This window comes from Poeciliopsis prolifica, unplaced genomic scaffold, assembly GCF_027474105.1.
Source record: "Poeciliopsis prolifica strain line A6 unplaced genomic scaffold, Auburn_PproV2 SCAFFOLD007, whole genome shotgun sequence".
NCBI lineage: Eukaryota > Metazoa > Chordata > Actinopteri > Cyprinodontiformes > Poeciliidae > Poeciliopsis > Poeciliopsis prolifica.
Genome location: NW_026562382.1, coordinates 5,135,245 through 5,148,681, shown reverse-complemented (window position 1 = coordinate 5,148,681; position 13,437 = coordinate 5,135,245). Strand labels below are relative to the sequence as shown.

General features: G+C 41.6%; 1 protein-coding gene across 13 annotated transcripts in view; it reads left to right on the top strand.

Moving 5' to 3' along the window:
• The window catches only part of mycbp2 (MYC binding protein 2), a 64,146-nt gene that overhangs the window by 45,718 nt on the left and 4,991 nt on the right, over window positions 1-13,437 (top strand). For 10 of the 13 annotated variants that reach the window (XM_055031770.1, XM_055031766.1, XM_055031769.1 and 7 more), the window contains 20 exons: window positions 1,497-1,703; window positions 4,627-6,264; window positions 6,352-6,521; window positions 6,606-6,853; window positions 6,962-7,129; window positions 7,570-7,727; window positions 7,811-8,010; window positions 8,092-8,241; window positions 8,318-8,478; window positions 8,575-8,731; window positions 8,817-9,041; window positions 9,655-9,720; window positions 9,945-10,184; window positions 10,289-10,378; window positions 10,466-10,546; window positions 10,630-10,896; window positions 12,198-12,481; window positions 12,568-12,664; window positions 13,127-13,246; window positions 13,335-13,436. In XM_055031770.1, the coding sequence (XP_054887745.1) occupies window positions 1,497-1,703; window positions 4,627-6,264; window positions 6,352-6,521; window positions 6,606-6,853; window positions 6,962-7,129; window positions 7,570-7,727; window positions 7,811-8,010; window positions 8,092-8,241; window positions 8,318-8,478; window positions 8,575-8,731; window positions 8,817-9,041; window positions 9,655-9,720; window positions 9,945-10,184; window positions 10,289-10,378; window positions 10,466-10,546; window positions 10,630-10,896; window positions 12,198-12,481; window positions 12,568-12,664; window positions 13,127-13,246; window positions 13,335-13,436 (4,829 nt within the window). The remainder of the gene's footprint in view (window positions 1-1,496; window positions 1,704-4,626; window positions 6,265-6,351; window positions 6,522-6,605; window positions 6,854-6,961; window positions 7,130-7,569; window positions 7,728-7,810; window positions 8,011-8,091; window positions 8,242-8,317; window positions 8,479-8,574; window positions 8,732-8,816; window positions 9,042-9,654; window positions 9,721-9,944; window positions 10,185-10,288; window positions 10,379-10,465; window positions 10,547-10,629; window positions 10,897-12,197; window positions 12,482-12,567; window positions 12,665-13,126; window positions 13,247-13,334; window position 13,437) is intronic. The other 3 variants (XM_055031778.1, XM_055031774.1, XM_055031772.1) reach the window with 1 other exon arrangement.

The window sequence follows — 13,437 nt, the reverse complement described above, 5'->3', positions numbered from 1 at the left end:
GGAAACCCAGTAACCCCTCTTTCCAGCAACTTTGTACAGTGGAATCCCACTGTGTTCCCAGGCCAAAAGGAATTTATAGTTCCACCATTTAGTTCAGGCTCTATCCCACTGGCCAATGCCCTTTAAAGAGAGAAGCGTCTCCTTTTCAGTCCTTTGTTCATCCATCCCTTTTTGACCATTCAGGGAAATGAGAATGTAGTTGTACCAATAATTTGAGAACTTTGATTTTGATTCGTTGGTTTTTCTTCACCACATCAAACTGCCCACATTACTTCAGATGAGACGGTATCTGAATTCTCCTGCTTGAAGCGGACTCTACACTAACTTGGAGAGGGGTTGAGAATACCTTAGACTTAGAGTCGCTGAGACTCATTCAAGGCATGTGACACTCTGCTGCAAACCAGTAAATGCTGAAGTTCTTGACTTGCAGATATCAACTCAACTCTAAAATCTGTAAAGAGCATAATTAAGATCTTGAGAGCTTCCAAGGTAGACACCCTAATTCTCATGGCTACTTCTTGAGAATGTGTCTTTTAAACACCATAAGCAGTGTCACTGAGTATGGACGGCTCCGGTAAAGCCCAACCTGCACTGGAAACGAGACTTGACTTTGTGCTAAGAATGTGATCACAGCTCTCACTGTGGACATACTAGGGCTGGATGACCCTTGCTAGCGTCTCTGGTATTTCATACTCTTGCTGGACCCCCAACAAAATGACCCAGATCCAAAAAAGCATGTGAAATGGGCAGCTGAACTTCCATGACAATCAGCCTCACCCCTTGATTAAACATGAAACATGAAGGAAACTTTGACTGAAAATCTCAGAAAACGAGGCTTTCTTCTAGACATTATAAGTTCTTTTTAAGCATAGTTTAGTTTTATAAGGCCTGTCCGGCAGCCTCCCCATCCGTCAGATCCTGCTCACCACTGGGTGATAAGGGAGATACGTAAACCACCTTGTACTGAAACATGGTGTTTGTTATAATTTTGAAACACATAGTGTTTCAAAATTCAGTAACTTAATGTTCAGATTCAGATTTGGGAAATCATATCCCTTTAGGTAAGGCCATCATCATCATCAGGCTGCGTAATCTGAGCTACCTTTCTGTGTCTAAGCACAGACAAGAGATAGACTTTTCCCTCAAGAGTCTACCCTGTGGCGGGTCAACACTAATATTGTGGGCCACCCACCGCATACTGTCTTGCTTGGAAATTTAAGAAAAGATGAGAGTCCACCCCATTTCTGCATTCTAGGTCCCACAGTCAAGGCTATGTTTGAAGGTGCGCCCCATCACACAGTTTCTACTCTTTTCCTATGAGTGATGTAACATTTAACATTTTGGCTCCTCTCATTTTGTAAATCTGATGTTCTGTGGGTGGTGACTGAATGATTTGGCACAAAATGAACAAAACAACCCCGAATCCCCTCTTTGACTTCCTCAAAACCAGAGTATAAGCTGCAGTTTCTCCACTTCCTCTGTGTTCATATTTGCAGGTGACCGGTTAAGTGCCATTCTGAATTCCATTCAGTCTGGGCCCTTCCTCTCAGCAACTCCCTCCTCTTCCTCCGTATTTGATCAAGCCGCCCAACCTCCCTCCTCTTCCTCTTCCTCCTCTTCCTCCTCCTCCTCCCTTGTCCACAGCCCATTTGTGTTTGGACAGTCCCCTTCCCAAGTGTCTCAGCCACAACCACAGCTTCTGAGTAAGTCTGTCCTGCTTTCTGACAGCACTTGCTCACACAGGTGTTGATCTTTTTTTAACCTTGCGATGTTTTTTTTTTTTTTTTCTGATTTATTCCTCCATGTTAAATATTCTATGTGGTGAAGAGGGGTGATAAGTGACACATAACGCTACTGCTCTATAGCGCAGAAATATCTTTAACAAGCTTACGTGTCTAATGTTTACTGCTGAAATCTTGTTTTTAGTAAAAATAAATGGTTTGTAATTAAGAAAAAAAAACACACTCATAAGAAAACAAGATTTCAAGCTGAAATACTTAGACTTAATATCTTGGTAAAATGAATATTTTTGCCATGTGTTCACATAAGAGGCTGAGTTGCTTTGATTTCTGTTTGCTGTGCTTGCTCAATTGTTTATCGTCTTCGTTTCCTTCATGGTTTTTATTGCCACATTAGAGTCTTGTTTCATTTCCCACCTCAGCCAGCCCAATACTTTTATCTCAGCATTGAGAGCAGTGGCCTGTGTAGATTTTTGTATGCCAGCTTGATTATTTAAATAAAAAAGTGTGACAATATGAAAGACAGTCAGCTTAGAAGATTTTTGGCGGTTTCAGCTGAAGTAATATTCTTTGCACATGTTGATTTCTTTTTGATGCTGTCTGCTTTCTTGTTGGTTCTGTGTTGTCTGTCTGAGGAGTCCTGTGTGGGTCATTAAAAAATTGACAACTTAAAGCACAACTTCCTTGATTGCCTGCAATGAGCAGATTAAATACAGAATAACTTGCATTGTTTTTTTCCTGTGATGCATGAATGAAAGTGAAATACTATTAGAACTTTTTAGCCATAAACATACTCACCTTTTTAAGATTATGAAAAATTATGCAAAGATAATTTTCCCCAGGAATACATTTATTGATGGATAAACAGGAATAATCCAGTGTTTCCTCTAAACTCCACCTGCTCCTTTTTGAACAATTTGTATAAAAATTCAAGTCAATTGGCATGATCATTTCTTATTTTTGAACACACAATACTATTGTACATCCTTCTTTACAATTGCAAAATAATTACCCTATTCCTGAATAAATAAAATTTGTGTATAGCCATACAACGTAGGCAAAAATTTTGATAGACAAGTTTATCTAGTTTTATGACCAAATGTAGTACAAATTGGGTTTTTTTTCAATTTTTTCTAATTTTAGAAAAAAAATACAACTAATTTCCTATTTGAAATATTCCAAATTTATGGAAAATTAAAGAATTTCCAGTCAGCCCAAAGGCAAAAGACAACTCTTTGAATCATCAGTGCCATTCTATTGTGCAAATTCTATGTAGCATTCGCTTGAAAGAATACATAAGAAAAGTCTAAAAATAGCCATGATACAATTTTTTTATATATATATTTAAAAATGTTTCTAATTTTTAAGAATAATTAAATATCTCTGAAACAAATCAGTATCTTCAGGACAGAGTTTAATTTAAAAAAACAAAACAAAAAGCTGCTTGGGAAATCTGTTTTGCTCCAAATGGCAGATTTAAGACTTTCTGGTCATTTTCCCCAGGCCCACTATTTACATTTTGCCATTTGTGCATCATTGTTTCTGTGTTCATGTCAGGCTCTTGGCCATTGAAGATAGTTTAGTTCCTTCCATTAAAAGCTACTAATATTTAAAAACAAACATTCATTCTGGTGATCTGCATCACTTAATGTTTTTATTGCTTTACACATCTAAGCAACAAATGTGTAAAATTTCATAAAACTCACAGGTTTATGTGACTTCACTGACTTTTTCCAAGTGTCTTGTTTCCTCATGTTCCATCTATATCTTCCCATCAGTTTGTGTGCTGTCGTTTTCCTGTTTTGGCTTCATGTTTTGACTCCATTGGCTTCCTTTTCATTCTTTCTTCCTTTCTGTCCATCTGTTCTTCCTCCCTCCCTTTCTTTCTTCCTGTCTTGCATTTTATGTCTGGCCTGTTTACCTGCTCCACTGTTTCCTGCAGTAGATGGTTCATCTCGCAGCCTTGCTTCTCGTGAGCGTGTGCACAAAAGCAGTGTGTCGGTGGCTGGTCATGGTAGTGCTCTCTCATCTCTCGCTCTAAGGCAAAAGGGTGGGTAATCACAGATTGCATGCTCCCTTCAGACTCAACAGAGGGTGGGTATGAACTCCAGAAAAAACTCCTCTGAGGAGCTCGTTATATTTGTTACAATTTACCGTTTTTGGAATCTGGGTGTACTGTGTAGACAGCAGGGCTCGGGGCATTCGTAGAAGTAAATTTACACGCTTTGTTTGACAATATTGATTGGCAAAATTTTGCTCAATGCAAAAGTGACAAACATGGATCCCTCTGACAAAAATGCATGAAAAGCTGTGAAATAAATTCATGTTTAATTTCATGACTATAATCTTACACTGAAAAACGTAAAGCAGTACTACCTTTAATGTGAGCACATTTATTCACTGGCGAATAAAAAATCCCATTTTGTCCAAAACTCTTTTTACAAAACCACCAGTTGCAGTTATTGCTAACTTAGCTGGTAATACCTGCAATCCTCTATTGCTAATAGGACAGCATTTAGTTTTCTGATGTAATAGTGAATAAGGTTGGTGCATAGAGATAGAGATTTAGTTTTTGTAGGGATTATTTCTGCAAACTTGTCTGGTTAACCCTTTTAGTTTGGTTTCTGACGGAGCTTTCCCCAAAATTGTGTTGGAAACCATCTTTCATTAATGCTTTCATTGTCCACTGACTAATTTCATTCTAAAAATTGCTTTTAACAACCTTTATTAATCATGAGTCTCAACATCTTTCATCTTCAAGGCTTTAGTTCTTTTTGTTTGTTTTGACACATTACAGTTTTTTGGTGCGTTGCTGTTTTTTTATGACTCATCAATGATAATAGCATGTTTTCTAATTCATTTGTGTTTGAATCGTCAATGCTTTTAGGTGAACGTGGGAATTTGATGTCCTGTGCGCGCTCCATGTCCCAAACCAGTAAACAGCGTCAGGAAAACCGCTCCCCTAAGCAAGAGAGTCGAGGAAGCCGCTCCTCTGAACAGGGCCGGGTAAAAACGAATGAGGGCGGACTCTCGGCCAGCGAAGCTCTCATTCTGCGGTCTGACACGGCCAAGCTGAGGAGTGACTCTCACAGCCGCTCCCACTCACCCAACCACAACACTCTCCAGGCACTAAAGGCGGACGGTAGAACCTCGGGTAGTCGGGCCGAGTCGCCAACTCCAGGTTCTCGCTCTTCTTCTCCCAAACAAAAAGGCATATCCTCATCAGGACGATCCAGTCCCTCGAGCAACTTATCACAGCACTCCTCTTCGAGCCACCACGACAAAAACCTTTCCCCCAAGCTCAGTCCTTCTTCTAAAGCAAAACTGGATCCTCCCAGGGAGAGATCCAAGTCGGACTCGTACACTCTTGATCCGGACACGCTCAGGAAGAAGAAGATTCCCCTCACAGAGCCGCTGAGGGGACGATCAACGTCTCCTAAATCTAAACTGTCTCCTAAAGATCCCAATAAAGAAGTGATCAGTAATGCAGAAAACCGTGCTCCATCTCCACAAGTGACCCAGGAGAATCTCCACAGTGAGGTAGTGGAGGTCTGCACCTCTAGTGCACTCCTCTCTAACGAGGACATCAACGACGAGAATGCGGAGCTCCGCAATTCGGAGGAAGGCTCGTGCAAAGTTCACTTCAGCATTGGCAAAGCTCCCGTCAAAGAGGAGCTGGAGAGCCGCTCGTCGCCCAAAGTCAGCCGCAAAACGTCCAGCCGACACACACGTCCCAAGAAAGACAAATCTGGGCCTCTGTTCAAAGCTGAGAGCACATCGAGAATCGCAGAGCCTGTCAAACAGGCCATGTCTCCCTCCGTAGCTGAATGCGCTCGTGCAGTTTTCGCCGCGTTCCTCTGGCACGAGGGGATCGTCCATGATGCCATGGCCTGTTCGTCCTTCCTCAAATTTAATCCTGACTTGACCAAAGAGCAAGCCCCCATTCGTAACTCCCTGGGCGGACAGGGAGCCGAGGAGAAAGAGAGCAAGTTGAAAAACCGTCACTCCTTGGAGATTTCTTCTGCACTCAACATGTTTAATATTGCGCCCCACGGCCCAGACATCTCCAAAATGGGCAGCATTAACAAAAACAAAGTCTTGTCTATGCTGAAGGAGCCTCCTCTGCCAGAGAAGTGTGAAGATGGGAAAGGGGAGACTTCATCTTATGAAATGAACTCTCACCCCTGCTTGAGGCCGAAGTCCATTTTGCCGTTAACCTTGCAACACTTGGTTGCGTTCTGGGAAGACATTTCAATGGCCACCATCAAAGCAGCCACCCAGAACATGATCTTTCCCAGTCCAGGGTCCAGTGCCATCTTAAAGAAGAAGGAGCACGAAAAGGACAGCAAAAAGGCAAAGAAGGAGAAGAAGAAAAGGGAGAAGGCGGAGGTACGTCCAAGAGGGAATCTGTTTGGAGAGATGGCTCAACTCGCCATGGGAGGACCAGAGAAAGACACCATCTGCGAACTGTGTGGGGAATCTCACCCTTATCCTGTCACCTACCACATGAGACAGGCTCATCCAGGTGAGAAGAGCAAAGTCCTTTTCCTTACAAACTGTAAGCCCATCCTGATGTGTTTTCAAACAAGCTTCTTTTACATTTCCAATCCAGGCTGCGGCCGTTATGCCGGGGGTCAGGGATACAACAGTATCGGCCATTTCTGTGGAGGTTGGGCTGGGAATTGTGGAGATGGAGGCATAGGAGGCAGCACCTGGTACCTGGTTTGTGATCGCTGTCGAGAGAAATACCTGAGAGAGAAACAGACGGCAGCCAGGGAAAAGGTAGCAGACGTCGACGAATCGTCATCTCTATCTCCTTTCTTCTTTGTTTTCTGCTTCTATGATACTTTTTTCATAATCTTAAAGGTGAAACAGTCGAGAAAGAAGCCTCTGCAGGTGAAGACTCCTAGAGCTCTACCCACCATGGAAGCCCACCAGGTGATCCGAGCCAACGCGTTGTTCCTGCTGTCCCTCAGCAGCGCAGCAGAGCCCAGCATGCTCTGCCACCATCCTCCCCGCCCCCTTCACTCTCAGCTGCTCCCCAGCCTGAAGGAGGGTGTGTCAGAGGAACTCCCCAATAAAATGGGCTGCCTCTATCTACAAACACTAGCCAGGTACTTACAGGGCGACTTCAACTTTCTTCTGGCAAAAACAGAACATGAGGATTACAATAATGTTTTTTTTTTTTTTTTTTTGTTTTTTTTTTTTGTCTTTTGTTTCAGGCAACACACTGAGAACTTTGGAGCTTATCAAGATGACAACCTTTTCCAGGATGAGATGAGGTATCTGCGGTCGACGTCCGTTCCTGCCCCCTACATTTCTGTTACACCAGACGCTTGTCCCAATGTGTTTGAGGAACCAGAGAGTAATATGAAGTCAATGCCCCCCAGGTAAAAAAAAGTGCGAACTCCTTGAGACTTTTTATTCACTCCATATCAATCACAGACAATAAAACTAAGGCTGAGGTGAAAGTGTAATAGAAGTAAGAAATACTGCCACCTGCAGGTGGTGAGGTAGCAGCCACATCAAACCCCATGTTTTTAACAATTTAGTCTTTAATATTGTGAGAATTTCTGTGATTGCAGAATTGCAAAACTCTTGAGGAACTGCTTCTTATATGCACTGAAGTTTGTGGTTGTAACATTGAAAAAGTTCAGTGAGCATAAATAGTTTTGCAAGGCACTGAATTTGTTAAAAATCTCTTGGCGTCGAAAACTGTCCACCACTTCGTCAACCAACCAATAATATACCTCAACAGCACAAGCTTAAATTGTTTTCTTTTGGGATGTTCTAACCCAAAGTTTTACTGTTTTTCTTGATTTGCTTTTAGTCTTGAAACCAGTCCGATCACAGACAGCGACACTGCAAAGCGCACCGTTTTCCAGAGGTCTTACTCCGTTGTAGCATCAGAGTATGACAAGCAACACTCGCCCTCTCCGGCCCGGGTCAAAGCTGTGCCCAGACGTAGAGTTCATAGCGGCGATGCAGGTAGATCAATGCGAAAGTGATTTGTGTTGCTTAGAATGAGTGGTGACGTTATTTCTACATAAACCGCTCCGTTTTCCACATAGAAGTGGGCTCCTCCTTGCTGCGCCACCCGTCTCCTGAGCTGTCGCGCCTCATCTCAGCTCATGGCTCACTTAGTAAAGGGGAGAGGAATTTCCAGTGGCCCGTTCTGGCTTTCGTCATCCAACACCATGACCTTGAAGGCCTGGAGGTGGCCATGAAGCATGCGTTGAGAAAGTCTGCCTGCAGAGTGTTTGCTATGGAGGTATGGATGAAATTTTACTTTTTAATGTCAGATGTTGTGATCAATTTCAAATTTTATTTTATTTTTTTATGTTCTTGTCAGGCGTTCAACTGGCTGCTGTGCAATGTGATCCAGACGACTTCTCTGCACGACATCCTCTGGCATTTTGTAGCATCTCTCACTCCATCACCCTGTGAGCAAGATGATGAGGAAGATGAGGAGAATAAGGGGAACAAAGAAATTTTAGAACAGGCAAGAGAGGCTTACAGTTACGAGATTTTTTTATTTGTCTCTTTTTCTAATCATGAGTATCTCCACGGTTCCATAGGAAAGAGACCTTGGGGTTTGTGAACACCCTCTGTCGGACATAGTGATCGCTGGGGAGGCAGCCCATCCGCTCCCCCACACTTTCCACCGCCTTCTTCAGACAATCTCTGACCTCATGATGTCACTTCCTAGTGGCAGTGCACTACAGCAGATGGCACTGAGGTAAATCTCTGCTTCCAGAATGCCACCGTCATGGAAATAACTTGCCAGATTGTCTTCTAAACATTAAGCTTTGCTCGCTGTGTCTCGTCACTTTAGGTGCTGGAGTCTCAAGTTCAAGCAGTCTGACCACCAGTTCCTTCATCAGAGCAATGTTTTCCATCACATCAACAACATCCTGTCCAAGTCAGACGATGGGGACAGCGAGGAGAGCTTCAACATCAGTGTCCAGTCGGGTTACGAAGCCATGAGCCAGGCAAGAACACAAACCAGTTCTAGTTCTTATTACAGCTCATCTGCTGTCCATTTGGGAAACCAGGAGAAAATGTGTATTTTTACAGGACCTCTGCCTGGTAACCTGTTTGAAGGACCTAACCAGTGTAGTGGACATTAAAACTTCCAGCCGCCCCGCCATGATTGGCAGCCTGACTGATGGCTCCACGGAGACCTTCTGGGAGTCTGGAGATGAGGACAAGAACAAGACAAAAAGCATAACATTCAGCTGCGTGAAAGGCATAAATGCCACCAAAGTTTCTGTTCATGTGGACAACTCCAGAGACATCGGGGTAAGGAGCAACACCAAACCAGGCTGTAGAGTTTTAAAGGACACTGGTGTGTTGTTTGGCTCAAAATGAGATCCGTTGTGGAATTCCAACATATGGCAGTAATTGGAAAATTTGGGATTCACTCTTAAAGTCAAGTGGAGCTGAACTGTACCAGTTGAGATATTTTTTTTTTAAATGAGTAACATGTGCTTGATTAACTCTCGTTTTAGGGACAGAAAGCATATGTTTTTGATAATGAGCAGCAGGGTCACTACAATAAGGAGTTTGCTGATTTTTATTTTTTTTAAATTATTTTATTCATTTTTTAATCCACTATAAAGAAGAAATCACTTGTTCAAGTCAATTTCTCTGGCATCCTTTATTTATGGTTTAATTTGTAAGTTTGTTTCTACGCTTTCAGTCCGGGCGTACGCTGTTTTTTGATGCTACTGTTTATATTGAGCTTTAAAAAAATAACTATTAAAATAATGCTCGCTTTCTTTTGATGACTCGTTCATAATTTGGCTTGTAAAATATTCCACTTACTGTGTTGGGATGATTGAGAATTAAGTGACTGAAAATATGTCGTATTATGGATTTCAGGGAATTTATATTTTGTATTTTGTGCAAACAGAACAAAGTCACCTCAGTAACGTTTCTCTGCGGAAAAGCCATAGAGGATCTTTGCAGAATCAAGCAGGTATGTGCAGTTTCAGTGATATAACGAGGAAAATTATTTAAAAATTATTTTGGGCATAAAGTTAATGGTATATTGACTCTATAAGATTTTGTTAGTTTTGACTTGTTCCTTTGGCTGTCTTTCAATTTGTGTTGACTTTTTTTTTTAAAGAAGGAATGAAAAATAGCTAGATGAATTGATTATGCTTGTAAAAAATTTTATGCATTTATTTTTTTAAATTACAGGTCGACCTTGACTCACGTCACATGGGCTGGGTGACGAGTGAACTCCCTGGAGGCGATTATCATGTGATCAAGGTGGAGTTAAAAGGCCCAGAAAACACTCTGAGGGTTCGTCAGGTGAAGGTTCTTGGCTGGAAAGAGGGCGAGAGCATCAAGATCCTTGGACAAATCTCAGCCAGCATGGCTCAGCAGAAAAACTGTGAGACTGAGACACTCCGAGTTTTCCGCCTCATCACCTCACAGGTCTGTCAATCTGGCTCGTTTGCGTGCGTTTTCGTCATGCGGTTATTATAGCAGATAATACATTTAACTGCAACCGTGAGTATAATTCTTCGATTTGCATTTAGGTTTTTGGCAAACTAATTTGTGGCGATGCAGAGCCGACGCCAGAGCAGGAGGAGAAAAATTTGCTTTCATCTCCAGAAGGAGAGGATAAGGTCTGTAGAAATTAAGTTCTGTGTAGCTTCCTCCCAACTGATGCATTGTTTCCTGATTATTTTGATCCTTTTCTTTTCCGTAAACAGGTACCATCTGATGCGGATCTTAAGGAGCACATGGTGGGAATAATCTTCAGCAGGAGCAAATTAACCAATCTGCAGAAACAAGTAAACATTCAAACCATTCAAAAGTAACCACCAGATCTTGAAAGCATCCACAATCCAATGCAACTGCTGCTTTTTATTTCCAGGTGTGCGCACATATCGTTCAGGCAATCCGCATGGAAGCCACACGTGTGAGGGAGGAGTGGGAACACGCCATCTCCAGCAAGGAGAACGCCAACTCCCAGCCCAGCGACGACGATGCCTCATCCGACGCCTACTGCTTCGAGCTCCTCTCCATGGTTCTGGCTCTGAGCGGCTCCAACGTGGGCCGCCAGTATCTGGCGCAACAGCTCACCCTCATGCAGGACCTGTTTTCTCTCCTGCACACTGCTTCTCCGAGGGTGCAAAGACAGGTGGGCATGAATGTCAACACACTCTCTGATATGCAAAATTGTGTTTCATGGTAGTTTGCCACGAAACACATGCAGTACATGAAAACAGTTAATGAAAACTGCATGTTTGTCTTCATTGGGATTTTTTAATGGAAATACTTCCACCAGCTGATGGTGAAGCTAACTGCAGCATACATAACAATGGAAAAGTGCTTGTTTGAAACACGTGTAGCTCTGTGTGCTGGGTACTAATATTAAGGTTGAATCATGACAAACACTCATTCTAGCCTGTTATTCTGCTTCTTAATAATTGAGTTACACATACCCCTTCTGTTTATTCCACACATTTAGATACAAAATGTTTCTGTAAGTTTTTCTTGAAGAAGTGAAATTGGAAAAATGACACATGGTAAAATGGTTGTTTTGATCACCCTAAATAAGGCCTGGACAAAGATGTACATTCAGATTGGAATAAAATTAGCATATAAAATGTTAGAAAACTTCAGTTCACAACACATTAGTAGAGTATAAGTCTGCTGTGCCAAATGTCTTTACCCAATTCCTCATTGTATGTTTGAGAAATTGATTAATTCACACTCTTGAAATAAAGATGTATGCTGAGTAGGGTGATATGGCTTAGAAATAAAATCTCTTATTTCACACAATATCCAATTTTAATACATTTATTTTTATTACCTTTTTTTCTAAAAAAAACAAATAACAGAATATTTTCAAAAAGTGACTTTTATATCAATCATCCCTTTGTGAATTGTACAACAGAGTATTAGGGCCAAGTTACAAATTTATTGCTCATTGTTTAATAATGAAAATATAGTCATATTATCAGAAAAAAGTTAATTTTACTAGAAGTCGTTTTGATGAGAAAAAGCTTTTAGAGTTCTTGAGATCTGGCATGACCAGCTCCCTATATGTTGTCTGTTCTCCAAAACAGATTCAGTTGTTTGCACAGTCTTGCTACTAATGATAATTTTATGCTGATGGGTTAAACAAGTATTTATTTGTTAAATTAATATCAAAGTAAAACTTCATAAGATGCTCAACATTCCTCGTTTAAATTTTTTATGTCTGATTTCTCATAAAATAACTACTTCATATTATAACCTTATTCTGGTAATATTAAAACTTCATTCTCATTTTATTTCAACTTTGTTTTACAACTGTATAAAATTTATTTATTGCCCATCCATATTGTGACGCTGAAACTAGATTTTAGAACTTTATGGTTGATGGTTCAAATGAATAGGATAAAGTATTACCTGTGTAATAGTTTATTAACATTTACCTCATGACCGTTGTCTTAGGTGACATCTTTGCTTCGACGTGTCCTGCCTGAGGTGACGCCGGTCCGCCTCGCCAGTATCATCGGGGTTAAGGCTCTTCCCCCAGCAGACATCAGTGACATTATCCACTCCACGGAGAAAGGAGACTGGAACAAGCTGTGCATCCTTGACATGTTCCTGGGTTGCATTGCAAAGGCCCTCACTGTGCAGCTCAAAGCCAAAGGCACCACCATCGCCGGGACGGGCGGCACCGTCGCAGGGAAGGGCGTCACGACCGTCACTCTACCGATGATCTTCAACTCCAGGTGAGCTGGAGGTTTTTGGAAGACTAAAGAGATTGGTTTGTTGACGTCAGTTTGTTTACATTCTCATTCTTTCTTTTTGTACGCAGCTACATTCGCAGGGGTGAGAGCCACTGGTGGATGAAAGGGTCCACGCCTCCGCAGATAGCTGAGATCATCATAAAGCTGGTCAAAGATATGGCAGCGGTGAGTATTTCATTTTTTCTTACATTTCAGATTGGTTGCTAAAACCGCTGCACAGATTTAGGGCTAATGTGATTAATCGGTATTATTGAGATAATTATCCACCATTTTAGTAATGGTTTAATCGTTAACATGAATATATAGACTCAAAACAGGCTTCACACACACGGTGTTTTAACTTTTTAGCTTCAGGTGCATCCTTTGCTGCAAATGATCAGGCACACACTAAAAGAATATAATGGTGTTGCATTGTAGGCAATAAAATGTTTGTTTTTTTTATGTAAAAAATTAATTATTTTATTTGTATATTTTAACATCTTTCTAATATTGATATAAAATAAGCCTAAGTGATTTCTGTGCCAGCTTTTTATTCAATTAATCAATAGAATAACTGATTTATAAAATAATTAGTTGCAGACCTACACAGATTAAAGTAACACAAGCACTACAAAACATTGTTTGTAGGGCCATCTGTCGGACGCCTGGTCCAGAGTGACCAAAAACGCAATTGCGGAGACCATCATAGCGTTGACTAAAATGGAGGAGGAGCATCGGTCTCCTGTTCGCTGCATAGCAACAACAAGGGTAAGGAAGCAATTCAGAAGCACAAATCGGTGATTAGAGATGTCGTTCATTGACGGTGCTGTAAGTATTTAATTTTCTCTTCCTTTAGCTCTGGCTCGCCCTGGCGTCACTCTGCGTTCTTGACCAGGATCACGTGGACCGCCTCTCTTCTGGCCGTTGGATGGGAAAAGACGGACAGCAGAAGCAGATGG